Source organism: Nannospalax galili, unplaced genomic scaffold (assembly GCF_000622305.1).
Source record: "Nannospalax galili isolate Female #2095 unplaced genomic scaffold, S.galili_v1.0 scaffold1255, whole genome shotgun sequence".
NCBI classification, from domain to species: Eukaryota; Metazoa; Chordata; class Mammalia; order Rodentia; family Spalacidae; genus Nannospalax; species Nannospalax galili.
In genome coordinates, this window is record NW_008336359.1 from 755,084 (window position 1) to 770,873 (window position 15,790).

The following is a 15,790-nucleotide window of genomic DNA, read 5'->3' on the forward strand; positions in this document are numbered from 1 at the left end:
GTAGGAAAAGATACTTGCCATCAAGCCTAGGATCTGTATTTAATCCCCAGACTCTACTCTTAGAAGAAGAAAACTGACTAGAGCAAGTTGTCCTCTGATTTACTACACACACACACACACACACACACACACACAATGTAAAAAATAAAATACATTATTTCTTGAATTTTATCTTATTTTTAAAGAAAGTTTACTACTATAAAAGTCAGTATGTTGGGAATTTACCAAGTTTTCTGGTTTCAGAACACATATTCTATCACCTAGGATTACTTGTAGAGTCTCACGGATAGGAGGAATCCTACATTGGATGCCAATATCCCCATTTACCACCACCAAAGGAAAACTAAGCCAGGCCTGAGAGCTAAAATTATGGGAGGTCAGAGGACAATTTGCTGGAATCATTCTTGTCATTCTCCACGTGGATTCTAGAGATCAAATTCAGGTCAACAGGCTTGGCAGTAAGCCACTGAACTATCTTGCCAGCCCAAGAAATTAACATATATTTTACAAAGTTATAATTACATGATTTATTATTTTCAAGGACAGATCACAATGATACAATTTACAATTATAAATTATGCCTTAAAATCAGATTAATTTTCTAGTTAGTTTTACTTATTATTTTATTTATTTTTACTTTATGAGTGGTTTCCTGCATGTATATAAGTGCACCTGTGTGTGAAATGCTTATGGAGGCCAGAAGAGGGCATCATGTACTCATGTATGTACTCATGTCATGACTCATGTCATGTACTCATGTCATACAATGTCTGTGGAGGTCACAAGAGGGTGTCAGATCCCCTGGAACTGTAGTCATGGATGGTTGTTAGCCACCATGTGGGTAACTGGGGACCAAACTAGGGTCTTCTGCAAGAGCAGTTAGTGCTTTTAACCACTGAGCCATCTCTCCAGCCCCCTAAATAAAATATTTTAAAAGAATTCTTGGGGCTGGAGAGATGGAGAGCTCACCAGTTAAGCACACTGGTTGCTCTTGCAGAGGATCCAGATTCAGTTTCTAGCACCCACATGGAAGCTAACAACCATCTGTAACTCCAGTTCCAGTGGATCTGACACCAGCCTCTGACCTTCACAGGCACCAACCACACAGACACAGTGGTATGCCAGCAAACACTTATTCACATAAAATAGAAATAAATACACATTTTTTCTTAAAGAATTCTGTTCAAGGGCTGGGAATATAGCTCAGTTGTAGAGTGTGTGTCTCCTATGTACAAGGCCCTAGGTTCAATTTTTATCACTGCAAAAAACTAATTCTACTCAAATTTTTACTGCAAATATTTTCCAAAATAATAAGAAAATAAAATGTACTAAGATTGGAAAGGAAAAATATGTTCACTAATTCCAGATGCTACTGACATACAGAAAATCAAAAATAATCTAGAGATAAATTACTAGAACAAAATATAAAAATCAGTTGATTTTCTAAATACCAACAATAAACCATTAAAAAATAAAATTTGAGGTCAGGCATAATGGCACACACCTTTAATCCTAGTATTCAGGAGGAATAGGCAGGCTGTGTGATCTACGTAGCTAGTTCCAGGCTAGCTGGGGCTACAGGGAGATCCTATCTCAAAAAGACTAAAGAAAATAAATCAATTAATTAATTAAATAAAATAAAAATTGCAGGTCAAGTGTGGTAACCCATCCCTTTATTCACAGCACTCAGGAGGCAGATCTCTGTGTGTTAAGAGGTAAATCTGGTTTACACAGTGAGACCCTGTCTCAAATTAATAAAAATAAATAAATAAAATATTGTGATCCTGGCATATGGCACACACTTGTAATCATAGCTTACGAAGCTCAGGCAGAAGGATCATGTATTCAAGGATAGGCTGGGCTACATGGCAAGACTGTGTCGAGCAATCATCAATCAAATTTGAAAACACCTACTACATATCAAATATCTAGAAATTAATTTAGGGAAAATTGTGCAAGGCCTCTAAGCAGAAAACCAAAATACACTAGACTGTGAGGAACTGAGGAACACTGAAAGGGGACACGATAGTCATGGAGCACAAAACAATAAAATTGGGGACTGTTTATCCATCTTCTATCCAATAATTCAAAATCTGAAATGCTCCACAATCCAAAACTTTTGATAATACAAGTAGAAAGGTCCATACTTGACCTGAAATGATGGATCACAGTCAAAATACATGTCTATTAAATATGTTGTATAAAATTACCTTCAGTCTATGTATATAAATAGAAGACATAAATGAATTTTGTGTTTAGACCTGAGTCTTATCCCTAAGATAGCTCCTTATAAAAACGTAAACACTTTTTAAAAATCTAAAACCGGGGTGGAGGGAGCGGGGAAAAAAGAAATCTAAAAACAGGACTCAGATATCCAAAATAGTTCTGGTCCCAAGCCTTTCAGATAGGAGTTACTCAATTTGTACTGGCAGACATTATTCAAATAGCAACCCAACAGATATTTTAAAGACTACTAAAAGGCTGACTCTATATTATGTAAAGGACCAAGATTTGCCAATGATGACCTTTAAAGTAAAAGAAGTTAAAACACTGCCAAGATTTGCCAAGATGATCCTGTAGAAGAAAAACAGTTTATATGGTAAGACATGAACCTTATGAAAAACTTCAAAAATTAAAAGTGCAGGGTGGTACAAAAATGGAACAGTTGAAAACTTACAGAAATAAACTTTAAGAAACAAACAGAGGAGCAAGAGAGATGGTTCGGAGGTTAAGAGCACTGGCTGCTCTTACAGAAGACTGGGGTTCAGTTCCCAGCACCCACATGCTGGCTAACAACCATCTATAACTCTAGTTCCAAGGGATCTGATGCCCTCTTCTGACCTCCACAGACATTGCAGGTACACTTACACACATGCAGGCAATACACTCATACACATAAAATAAAACAAAAATTAAAATAAAAGAAACAATATAAGCCAGGCATGGTGGCACACACCTTTAATCCCTGCACTCGGGAGGCAGAGGCAGGTGGATCTCTGTGAGTTCAAGGCCAGCCTGGTCTACATAGTGAGTTCCAGGACAGCTGGGGCTACAGGGACACCCTGTCTCAAAAAGATAAAAAAAAAAAAGAAAAAGAAACAATATAAGTCACATGTTTTACAACAAAGTTACCACTGCAATGCAATGGGTAAATGGTAGTGTTTTCAGCAAACTGTACTAAATCAAATACATTGCAATATGGAAAAAAAAAACACTTACCCTTTATGATCTGATAAATCATAAACCTAAATATGAAGAGCTAGAGGTGGTCAATGACAGAGTATGTGTTTAGTATGTATAAGACTCTGAGTCCAATCACCCAAAAATATCTAAATATGAAAGGTAAAACAATACAGTTTCAGGGACGGGTGGTATTCTGAGACAGAAAAAAAAAATCTTCAAATAGGAACTTAATTGGTAAACCAGAACCCCAGTCTCACAGAACAGAGCTTATAAATGTGGATTTGTAAACAACCAGTCCTGAAGAACATTACCATAATCTCACAGAACATATCTCTGTAAAACTACAACAAATATCACATTGTATACGAAATCTTGAACAAGACAAAAATATACACTATTATCACTTTTAAGCAAACTGAACTAAAGGTTCAAGAAAATGCAATCTGAAAAATAAACAGGAAATATTACAAACTTTATTTTGTAGCTTCTCTAACATTTGAGACAAAATGTGTACAAGAAGCGCATCATGTTGCATGCAGATCACAGTGCAGATGTCAACTGAGTCACATGAGAACAAAAGAAAATGTAACCTTTTTTGTTTGCTTTTATTTTTGGTCTTTTTTTGAGACAGGGTCTCCCTGTGGCCCCAGCTGGCCTGGAACTTGCTATGTAGACCAGGCTGACCTTGAAGTCACAGAGATCTGCCTGCCTCTGTATCCCTGAGATTAAAAGCGTATGCCACCATACCCGGTTCAGAACTATAATTCTTAAGACTAGAATAAACAAAGAACAGAAATATTCCCTGACTTCTTATAAGACAACAGATTAGATGATTCTGTGCTAATATTGCCCAAAACTCCCGAGCTTAAGGAAACAAACACTAGCTCCTCACAATACTCCTCAAGCTCAGGAGGAGGGCTCTGGTCAGTAGCAGGGCTGATAGGGTCAACTCCATTTGAAACTCTGCTGTCTGGAGCCATATTCCCAACCCTTGTATTCAACAAACACACTAAATTAATCTCATGCCTTACACATGCACCATGTCCCTAAACTGTAAGGCCACCGGGCACCAAAATCTATTCTGTGCCCAGAGGAGAGAACTAAAGATATCTGGCAAACATTAAAATGTCCACAATTAAATTCAGTACTACAAAATAGCAAGATGCTCCACAACCAAATATTCTCTAGAGCTCTTGAAAAGTGAAGACATGATCATAGAATTCAAGTGAATGAGTAGAACAGAATATGGAATATCAAAGAACCAAGAATAATCAATAATTTTCAACCAAAGTGAGTTGCCCTACTAGATTTCAAGATTTACTATAAAGTTAATAGTAATTAAGACTGTCTGTAGTAAAAGTACACAAAGAGACAAATCAAGAGATTGAAATAGAGAGCAGAACAGACAATCAGAAATACATAAAATATCAAAAAGTCACTTTCAGTTAAAGTAATGACATGGGGGGGACTGGAGAGATGGCTCAGTGGTTAAGAGTACTGGCTGTTCTTGCAGAAGACCCAGGTTCAAATCCCAGCACCAACATAGTAGATAACAACTGTCCGTAACTCAAGTTCCAGGGAATTTGACGGCCTCTTCTGTCATCTGCAAGCATTGCACAACACAGGTGTACTTACATACATGCATATAATACACAAATACATATAAAAATAAAAATAACAAATAAAATGTTTTTTAAAGTAATGACATTGGTAAAAGATTTTAAAGTTTTAAAATGAAAATTTGAAAATAAAAAATTCAAACAGCACATACTCAAGGATAAAACTCAAACAAAATTAAAAACATAAAACACCACTGGGCATGGTGGCGCATGCCTTTAATCCCAGTACTTGGAAGGCAGAGGCAGGCGGATCTCTGTGAGTTCAAGGCCAGCCTGGTCTATATAGTGAGTTCCAGGACAGCAGGGGCTACAGAGAGACCCTGTCTCAAAAAGACCAAAAAAAAAAAAACAACATAAAACACCAGTTCTACATAGTTTAAAAAAAAAAAAAAAGGTAAGCTATAAATAACTATTATGTTTTTAACTAAGAAAAATTGAACATAAATACTTAAGCTGGGTATGGTGACTCACAACTATAACCTGAGGATTCTAAAGGCTGATATAGAACTGCCACAAGTTTGCAGGCAGATGGGCTACACAGCTCCAGGCCAACCTGAGCTACAGTGTAAGATACCATCCCAAAAGCCAAAAACAAGAAAAAGAATGAATCAATGAATGAATGCGAGGGAGTAGGGGAGGGAGGGAGGGAGCTCTTCCTTTATACAGCAGAATCTTGACCGAAAAAAAAACAAATCTCCTCAGAAGAGCTAAGCGCAAGATCACATGCATCAAACTGCTCACAGCCAGTAGGCTAGGTTAGTAAGAGCAAAGAAGGAAAGCAATCTAAACATCAGTCAATGGGAGAATGAAGTGCAGCAGGGCCACACAGTGGTGAAAATAACTAAGAACTGCATGTACTTGTCCAAGAGTACAGGATATTTGAAAATTTTAAGATCAATCCAAGAAAATAAGTGGCAGAAAGAGCTGTATGTAAAACAGGGTTGCAAGATATAGAAAGTTTCCATACATTACAGGAAAGTTACATACATTACAGGAATGGCCAACCACCTCTGGTCAAGTAGGGAGAAGAGGAAATATACAAAGGTGGGGATGGGTGGGGGGGACAGCAATAACAACAGAGAGTTTGATTTTCTCTGCAATATTATTTATTTAAAAAAAAAAAAACCTGAAGCTAGCTGGGCGTGGTGGCACATGCCTTTAATCCCAGCACTCAGGAGGCAGAGCAGGAGGCAGAGGCAGGCGGATCACTGTGAGTTCAAAGCCAGCCTGGTCTACATAGTGAGTTCTAGGCCAACTGGGGCTACAGAGAGACCCCGTCTCAAAAAGACCAAAAAAAACCTAAAGCTAATAACAAAATGTAGACTTTTTGATGGATAGTGTATATATGAGCACTGTCCATATATATTCTGGTTTACATGCATATATATTTATATGTGTTCGTGCATATATATGATAGCCACATGGCTTTTGGAGGCTCAGAAAAGCATGATGCAATACAGATAGATACTGTTTGCATTTACAGGTGAAAAACTCAAATTTACTAAAACTGGAGCTCATGACCTGACTGGCTTGCCAAAGGCCACTAAATGAGAAACAGAATCAGAAGTTGGACCCAAAGAGAGCTTTACCATGCAGATAAAGTACCATACAGGTACTGTATGCCAGAGCACAGTATCTCCCTCCAAAGTGAATACAGAAGTACATAACAGTGACTCTAATTTCCAGATGGGATGAAAACACCTACAAAAATTATGTTGATCAAGATTACAAAGCTATTAAGCGGCAATCCATTTCCAATCACAATGCTCCTTCCTTCCAATATGCGAAATTATATTATCTTTTCAGCAAAGTAGATGGAGAAGATACTAAATCTTATGAGACAACTGTATGCAGCCTCCTCTGATTGGCTGAATGTGAAAGCCTCAACTAGCAGGTGATGGGGCATCTGTGCCCTACCCTGTGAATCACAGAATCAGAGAAAGTTGGCCTAAAGAAAGAATGGCACAATGGCACAGAAAAGCTGGAAGAAAATCTGAATAACTTCTAGTCTGCAGTTCCAAATCCCTCTTGAAGGTCCCTCTCCATTCCAGAAGATACTTGGATTCCTTGTAAGTGCCCATCTTTGCTTAAGCCAACTTACAGCTTGATCCAGATATAAACGAAAGATCTTGACTAAGGAAACAAAAGCACACTTCCACAAAAGTACATTTTTAAAAGTAAACCGTTTCCAATGCCATGTCAGATCAGAAAGGGAGTCCTTCCTAGGAGTAGGCAATCTAGACCCAATGAACATTCTCAACTACGGATATCATCATACCCCAAAAGCCATCCAAATCAAATCCCAATAGCTTTTCACATGTACAATCAATTCTCCCAGGCAAATTCTTTTGAGACAGTCTTGGATATAGCCTAGGCTGTCCTCAAACTCCAGATCTTCTGCCATCCCCTCCCAAGTGCTGGAATCAAGGTGTGTGCCACCACATTCATTTTTTCCTAGCCCAATTCTTTTGACCAGCCAAATCAAGAGAATATACTCCCCTAAATACACCAGACTACTCCTCAATCTACACACATTCAAATCCATTCCACTTGAGGTCCAACTCAAGTACTACATGCTACATACCACATACACACACACCTCCCCATGCTGGTCCTACAGACTTCCACAGGCCTTTTCTAAGACAAGATACAAAGACTGGGAAAATTAAGGGGCCATGGGTAGGGAACAGAGTCTTGTAACCCAAGGCTTTACTTATTAGCTATAATCTTACCCAGTGCCCATCAGGAACCAACCTAGGATCAAATTTAAGCTCTTTAGCAACCCTCTGAGTTGTAACTTCAAAACCCACCAAAATCATATATATATGGTTTACTGCAACGACAATTAACTGCAACTCCCTCTTCCGTAGCCCAGGCCCACATTTAGGTCTATCCTGTCTTTCCCAACTGAGCACTTCTCTTTCTGTTAACCCCAAAGTTTAAATCTATGTTAAAAATCTCTTAATGAACACCAACTCTGCTTCATACTGACTCCTCCTGAAATTCTCTTCTGTGGTAAAGAATCCAGGCTTCACCTAAGTAGAAATCTCTGAGAAAAATTCCTCAGGCTACTACAGGAGCCTGTCTCTGTTCCGCTACACTCATCGCCTGTGCCACTGACATTTGCTACACCTCTCTTGGCAATGATCATCTTTTGCTAGCTATTCATAACTTCCCAAATCTCCCTTTCCTGGACACAGTGGCAATCTGTGGTGTGATCTGAATCTGACTCCACCCTCCTGCATACTCATCTCCATCTTCCTGCTTCAGCTCAGAACCTAAAACTGAGTCTCTTTATCCCAAAACTTAACTCAGTCCCTTGCAGAGAGCAGATGCTCAGACACTGATGAATACAGAGAATATTAATTCCTCATGTATCATAAAGTTCATTTAGAGGGTTATACAGCTCACATCTGCAAAAAAGAAAGGAAGCAGGGGTCTGGAGAGATGGCTCAACGGTTAAGAACACTGGCTGCTCTTGCAGAGGACCCAAGTTCGGTTCCCAGCACCCACATGGAGGCTAACAACTGTCTGTAACACTAATTCCAGGGGATCTGACCTCCACGGAAACTCTGTGAGATGGGTTCATTTACACACATGCAGGCAACACACTCACACACATAAAATAAAATAAATAAAATGTTTTAGAAAAAAAAAAAAGCAAATGTTAAGAAGTCCAGTAGTAAGCACAAACACAGTCTATGGGGAGTGTGGAGAAGAAGCACTCCATCATGGCTTCTTGCAGGCACTGTATTCCTCTAATGAGGGCAGCCCAAAGGAGCCTTCCCAATGAATCCTGGGTCCCTACTATGCAGCCCCTCCTGGTACTCCTACCCCTGAGAACTAAGGCAGTGAAAGCATTTCCCTGTCTCCAAGCAAATGTCCCAATCAAGAAATCCCCTGTAGCAAAGTCAATTTCTCCAAATTGAAACACTCCTTCCTGGAGGGAGGAGAAAGGGTTTAGACTTAGGATGCTAATGAAACTCTAGAAGCTCAGGAAGTTCTCAAAATTTATGAGGCTCAGGAAGCTCAAAGTTTTAAGACCCAGAGGCTCTTCCCTCTGGTCCATAAGCAGTAAATAACTGCTGAGAAAGGGAAACTCTTCCACCAAACTGCCTTCCAGGTAGGCAGGAAGGGCTAGGAATGCAACTTTCATGAATTGTAACCCAAGCTGGAGTGGGCCTTTTAGTCCTGCGGCTGTCTCTGAGTCTTGAATTCTCTAGGTAAGTAACCCCTTGCCCACAATCCTGTAAGTAACCCAAATAAATTCCTTGCTTCACCAAGCTAGACATGGGTGGGATCATCTCTTTGGTCTGCCATTAGTGTCCTATTGAAGGTGAACAGACATTAACATTTCCCCAGGAAAAGTCACACATCCTTGCACATAAATGTATGAGTATCAAATCCTTAGAGCAAGGATGAGTGTGTTTCTTGGCACTTGTGAAATCCTAGCCTTCTGCATAAGATGCCAGGCTACTTTAAACCCCCTACCACCCCAATATGACCCATACAAGGTTTCCCACTTCCTGCTCACCTCAGCTCCGCACCACCACCTCCTTGCCTCCTCACCCCTTCACACACATAGAGAAGGGAGGGAAATGACAAAAGGGAGGGAAATGACAGGTTTGGGCCAGGTGATATGACAGCAAGAGTCTTTATCTGCACCCTAAATATAATGACTAAGCACCATTCTCCTAACACACACTCTTAGGTTTACAATCCCTCATCTCCCTAACAGGCCTTTTCCCCCAGAGCCAGATGCTCAGTTAGAAATCCATTTTAGCAAAGTGGTGAACAGAAGGATTCCCTTGACTTAGGAAGTCCAATTTGAAGGAGATACTATGAAAGAATTCAGGTTGCACATAAGTCAAATGTAGGATAGTTAATATCCACCAAGGCAGTTAATTGCTTGGAAGAACAATGCTCATTTGAATGTGAAAAACTTAAAATGTTCTGGTTTGTTTTGTTTATTTGAGACAGGATCTCACACCAAAGCCCTGGCTGGCCTGGCACTCACTGTGTAGCCCAGGTTGGCCTCAAAGTTGTGACAACCCTTCCGCCTCTTCCTCTGCTTCCTGAGTAGACTGCATGCATGCACTACCAAACGGGCTAGAACATTTATTTAAGTCACTATTTAAATCCTAGCATTTGTGGTTTGGCCTACTTATCTTCAGTATATCATAAAGGTATTAAGAACTCTCATAGGGCCCATCCAAAACAGTTAAAGAACTCAGAAGGGAATAAGCAATGTCCTTATTGCTCTACTAAACAATTCTTCCAACCTCCCAATTTTCCATTTCTCCACACACTTCAGAAACAAAGTTAGGCAAAATAGGAAAAATAAACCAAAACTTACTCTGATGTTAACTCGGGTTTAGAAAATATTCCATCTCTCAAAATATCGCATAAATGAATTGAGTATCAAATACATAATCAGCAGTGAACATACTGAAAAGTAAGGGAAAGTCCCAGAGGGAAGAGTGAAGTAGCTGAGTCATAGAAGACAGCCAGAAAGTGCCGTTTGGACACGATACTAAATCCTAGGTAGTTACCGGATATAGAGTTCTTCATATAAGAAAACGACAATCTGAATTTATGGAGTTTCAAAGGCCTATCCCATGTTACTGAAGAGCAAAACTGGCACCACACTCTTGTTCTGCCTCATAATAAAGTACAGTTAAATAGTTTAAAAAAAAACAAACCACGTATCAATGGGGTAGAATCGGAAATACCCAATTACCACGATGATGCCTCCTACAAAACCTCTTTTCACAAATTAAACAATTAATTCCATAATGTTCCTGAAACTAAAATGTTTTCTGTGAAGCAGATAACAGTACTTGTAAACTGCCATCCATCGTCTTCCTGTGCACAATGCTAAGCAGCATCTTCACATTTCAGCTTTTTCTTCTTTCTTGCTAGTGTTTTTTTTTTTACATTTACCAGCACAGGGAATAGAGACATCAGGCACATACAAACTAACATGAACTTCACTCATTCTCTCAGATAACTAGGAAAAGGAAAAATAAAACAAAAATGAAGATCTTAGGAGAAAATTACTACCTAATAATCTGCATTTTTAAATGCTGCTATAAAAAAATGCACATATCCTCAGGAACTAAATCTACTAACCTCTACAATCAATGTGATACATGGTTTATCCAATCTTGACAAAAATCCTCTGGATCATCAATGGTATGTTCATCCACTCGTACATATGCAATTGTATAAAGAATCTATTATTTAGAACACCAAAAAAAATACAATTAAAGATTTATACGCATAGCTACCATTTTAAGAAAAATAAGCACTTTTCATTTCTTGCTAACACCTCTGACGCCATCCTTTGCAAATCAGAATGAGGAAAAACAGAGTGATTACCAATTTTTGGAACAGATAAAGAGTATGTCCATAAACAGAATTGAACCTATATAAAGCTTCAAAAAATACTTTGATAATTACTCACTAAAGACTAAGAAACTCCAATACTAATCAACATATATTTTATTACATTATGTGTATGTCATAAACATATTAAAACCTTGCATTAAAATTAAAGAAAGTATCTCAGTTATACAACAGTTGTACAAGAAGGATTTTCGTAGGTATACATGTTGTTAGGATTACAACTGAGAAATATAAATGGTTAAGCAGTTAGGAAGCTGAAGCTGTTGGATCAAGAGTTTGAGGCCAACATGGGCTACATGGTGAAGCCCTGTCTCAAATACTGAGAAGGAAAAAAAAAGTTTAACAGGTACAACTCTAGTAACCCATGACCTCTCCCAGCATGCCTCATCTCCTTCCTTGAATCTTGTCAGCTGACCCCTACATATTCATAGCTTCCAAACAGCTGGAACAACCCATCCAATCCCATGATTCCATCATTCCCACACTCTCCAAAGCTTTAAAAGCAAGGTTCCCATACACTTTCACCCCATGTGCCCAACACTGTGCCAAGTTTTTAACATGCATCATGCATCACTTCTTCTCATTCTTAGAATAATCCTGTAAGACAGTTTTGTTGTGATCCCATTTTACAAAAGAGAAAAGACCCCAAAGTTAGGCGGTGTTTGTGTTCAAGGACATGTGCCTCTAAATTCAGAGGCACTGACTACCACCGGAAACATTCCTCTTAAACTGTTCAACAAGGATGCCTCATTCAACAAATTATTTGTTGAACACAATCTTGTTTTTGTTTTTCCTCCACTTCCAATTTCCCAAGTCTGCCTAAAGGCTACACTCTCTTCTATTCATCTACCCTCCCAACTCCAGTCAGATTCTTAAAATCACCCCTAACTCTTCCTTCTCTTTAACAACCTTCATCTACTGGCCAACAACATCTGCCTATTTTAGAGATTCAAGGTTAATATTTCTTCCTTGCCAAATCCATTTCCACTGTTCCAATTCCTACACTTCTTTTAGCCACTGTGATGCTCTGCTCTCTTTATTAGCCTTGTACTCTTGATCTCTGGATTCTTTTTTGTAAACTTTTTTTGTTTTTTTTTTTTTTTTTTTTTTTTTTTTGAGACAGGGTCTCCCTGTAGCCCCAGCTGGCCTGGAACTCACTCTGTAAACCAGGCTGGCCTTGAACTCAGAGATTCGCCTGCCTCCGCCTCCCAAGTGCTGGGACTAAAGGCATGCACCACCACACCCAGCTTGATCTCTGGATTCTTCAAATATTATACCATTGCCACCTGTTATCCTTATACAACTGGTCTGCCCGTGTTATACCCCTGCTAAGAGCCTTTGATGGTCCTCTGCTGTCTACAAAACAAAGTTCAAACTCTTTATGCTGGCACTTCTACAAAACTCTGGCCCCAACCTATCTTTCCAGCATCATCTGCTCTTGCCCCACACACCAAAAATGTTACTAAAATTATAGAAACCTTCATTGTTTATACAGAGCATCTTCATACACATGAATCCTAATAACACCATGAGTATGTCTCATTATCCCCATTTTATGAGAAACAAACCGAGACTCAACAAAGTAGGGTAATTTGCTCCAGATCCTAAATAATAAAGGCATCACAATCTCAGGCTCTGCAATTTATCTCCTTTTCAAGTTCTTTCCACAGCCTCAGTAAAGAACCCTCATCTCTCTCACGTCAGATTTACTTGCCTTTTTCTAAAAGGCAGGACTGTAATATCCTACCTCTATGTCTCAGTGTAAGCTATCATTCCTGGGCCCTAGAATGCATGCTCATTCTTTGAGGTTTCCAAAGCCTATGTTAAGCATTTCTCAAATCATGCTTCACGTTAGCTATTTATATTAACATACAAATCTGGGTCTAATTATAAGCCCTCTGAGGACAGGACCACAAATTATTCACTCAATTTTAAAAGTCTGCTTACTGAATTGGAAAGTATGTTGGTAAAACATGCCACACAACATAGCAAGCATCAAAGCAGAGTCTTGGCCAGCCCTGAAAGAAAAGATCAACTGGATCAAACCATCTGAGCACATTAGCACTGCCTACAATTTTAACATCTATCTTCTGAACAAGGTCAATGTCTCAGCGCCAACTACTGACATTGGCCTTTATTAAAACTGCTGCTTGCTGAAAGCATAATTCAAAACAGAATACAGTAGACATGAAAAGTGGGATAGAGTTAATAAAAAAGGGAAAGAGAAATCCCATTGTCATCTTCCATCTCGGCTTTCCTATTTAAGTAACCAAAATTTAATTATATTGTCTTGACAGTCTTTCTACAAAGATCAGCTCAGCAGCATGTATGCCTGTCATTACAATGATCATCCTTGAGGGGCTAGTCAGTAAGCTCAGAGAATCCTGTTCAACTACCCAGCTACACACCAGCTTCACACCCACATATGAGCCTCTGAAAGCCACTCTCAGAAGTCTTCAGGAACCTGACAAACTGTACAACTAAGGTTTCCCATGGCAGTGTCTAATGGTCAACTTGAATAGCACATGCCTTAAGATTACAGGCTGTTGCTCCTTTAAGAGTTGTCTGTAACCCAACAAAGATCAGATTCTAGGGCCAAGAACATGAAACCACTAAGCAGCTGACCAGGTGAAAAGTCTGAAATGCTTTTTTCCTTCTGTCAGAGGCATCTCTACCAGCTACTGAAACACTGTTACAGGTTCAGCTTTTCCATGAACCAACAAAGGATAACCTTAGAAGAAAAACTAGCCATCTACCCTCCACTGAATTCTATTTTATTTGCAAATGTGGGCCTAAATATAAAGGAAACCATAGACTCTAAGTAATTACTATAAGTAATTTACAAACTAGATTTAAGAAGCTCATTTAATAATCTGAAATCATTGTTCTCTTTTTTGGCATACTATCCAAAAATCTAAACCATTTTGTTCAACCAACAGCAGAACGTTACCCCAAGGCTGGGTTACTCCATAGTGGAGCCCTTGCCCAGCACACTAGAGGCCCTCCTGGGTCTGATCCCTACACAGGAAGAAGAAAAAAACTACTGAAAAGCTTCTTTTTATAAACTGTACATTCTCTCTTGCAGTAAGTCTCTACAGTGGCAAAGCAGAATTGACAAATTTTAAAATCAGAGAATCTGAGTTCAAGCTCCAACTATGTATAATGAAGATTCCACCAGTGAGAAGACAGTAGTATCAAACTCACAGGATCCTTCTGAGGAATCCATGGTGAGTAGGTGCACTCTCGGTGAACACTGGTCTTATACTTACTCTATTATAATCACCTGATTCCAAGTAAAAATGATTACAAAGTCTCACAAAACTCAAGATTATCTTGTCTTCCTACCTTTTGGCCACTTCCATGTTCAATATTATTCAATCAATCAATAAGGGTGGCATGGTGGCACACCTCTGTAATCCCAGAAAAAGGATCAAGAGTTTGAGGCTAGCCCTGTCTCAAGGAGAGGGAGAGCAAGAGGGAAGGAAGGAAGGAAGGAAAGAGGGAGGCTAAGAGTCAATTCTACGTCTCAAGGGTTCCTGCAAAGTAGGGTGGCAAACACAACTGCAAATGGCTATGGACAGAGATGGAGCGCTCAGTACCCTGAGCAGTGCTGCCCCAGGCAGAATCTGGGTGGTAAGTGTATAAATATTCACTCTCAGTTCTTCTGTATGTTGAGTTTCATCATGAAATAGTAGAGTAAGAAACAATGCTGGCACCCAGACATCAGAAACCATAGTACAAACAGCCTGTAGTCCTAGCACTCAGGACTGAGGCAGGAGGATCCCCAGAGACCAGCATGGGTAACACAGCAAAACCAATCTCAAAAATAATAAAAAATAAAATACTAGAATTAGCCTTTACAGAGAACCTTCAAAGCACATTTTATCATCTTTTCTTACTATATATAGCCATTCAGAAATGAAAAGTGTGTGTGTGTGTGTGTGTGTGTGTGTGTGTGTGTGTATGACAGGATTTTGCTATGAATGTAGTTCAGGCTGGCCTCAAACTAGAGCTCCTCCTGCCTCAGTTCCCAAGTGTTTGGGATTACCAACATGTGCCACCATGTCAAGTTCCTTAGATGAAATTTCTTAACCAACACTATGTATATGGTTTCAAATTAAGTTATTCTAGTATGCCAATTGCTAATCGTTGCTCTTTCCCAAAGAAAAACAGAAACTAAGTCAACATATTTCTTTGATGATTTGACCAAAGAAAACAGTGGAACAGCTAGAACTGGACTATATGTTTTTAAGTTTAGTTGCCAACACCAATAAATTCCTTACCAGATGTGCACCTTAACTGGTACCTGGATATACAGATACATACAGATTGATAGACAAATATTTGAGCCACTTCAAAATGGTATCTAATTCTTCCTCTCATTTTTCCCATTCCTACCAGTAACTCAGATTTTAATATATTTACATGCTACAACAGAAAGGCAAACACTATACAGTATGTCAATTTAAAAAATAAAGGCAGGGCCGAGAGTGGTGGCACATGCCTTTAATCCCAGCACTTGGGAAGCAAGGTGGATCTCTGTGAGTTCAAGGCCAGCCTGGTCTCCATAGCGAATCCAG

The 15,790-nt window shown here is 39.2% G+C and overlaps 1 protein-coding gene across 5 annotated transcripts in view; it reads right to left on the bottom strand.

Annotated features, from left to right (window-relative positions):
• Ecpas (Ecm29 proteasome adaptor and scaffold) overlaps nt 1–15,790 on the bottom strand; it is a 108,677-nt gene that overhangs the window by 89,870 nt on the left and 3,017 nt on the right. For 2 of the 5 annotated variants that reach the window (XM_029562526.1, XM_008831121.3), the window contains exon 2: nt 10,935–11,038. The exons of the other annotated variants lie outside the window; for them this stretch is intronic. In XM_029562526.1, coding sequence (XP_029418386.1) covers nt 10,935–10,956 — 22 coding nt within the window. In that variant the 5' untranslated portion in view covers nt 10,957–11,038. The remainder of the gene's footprint in view (nt 1–10,934; nt 11,039–15,790) is intronic. 5 annotated transcript variants of the gene reach the window in all.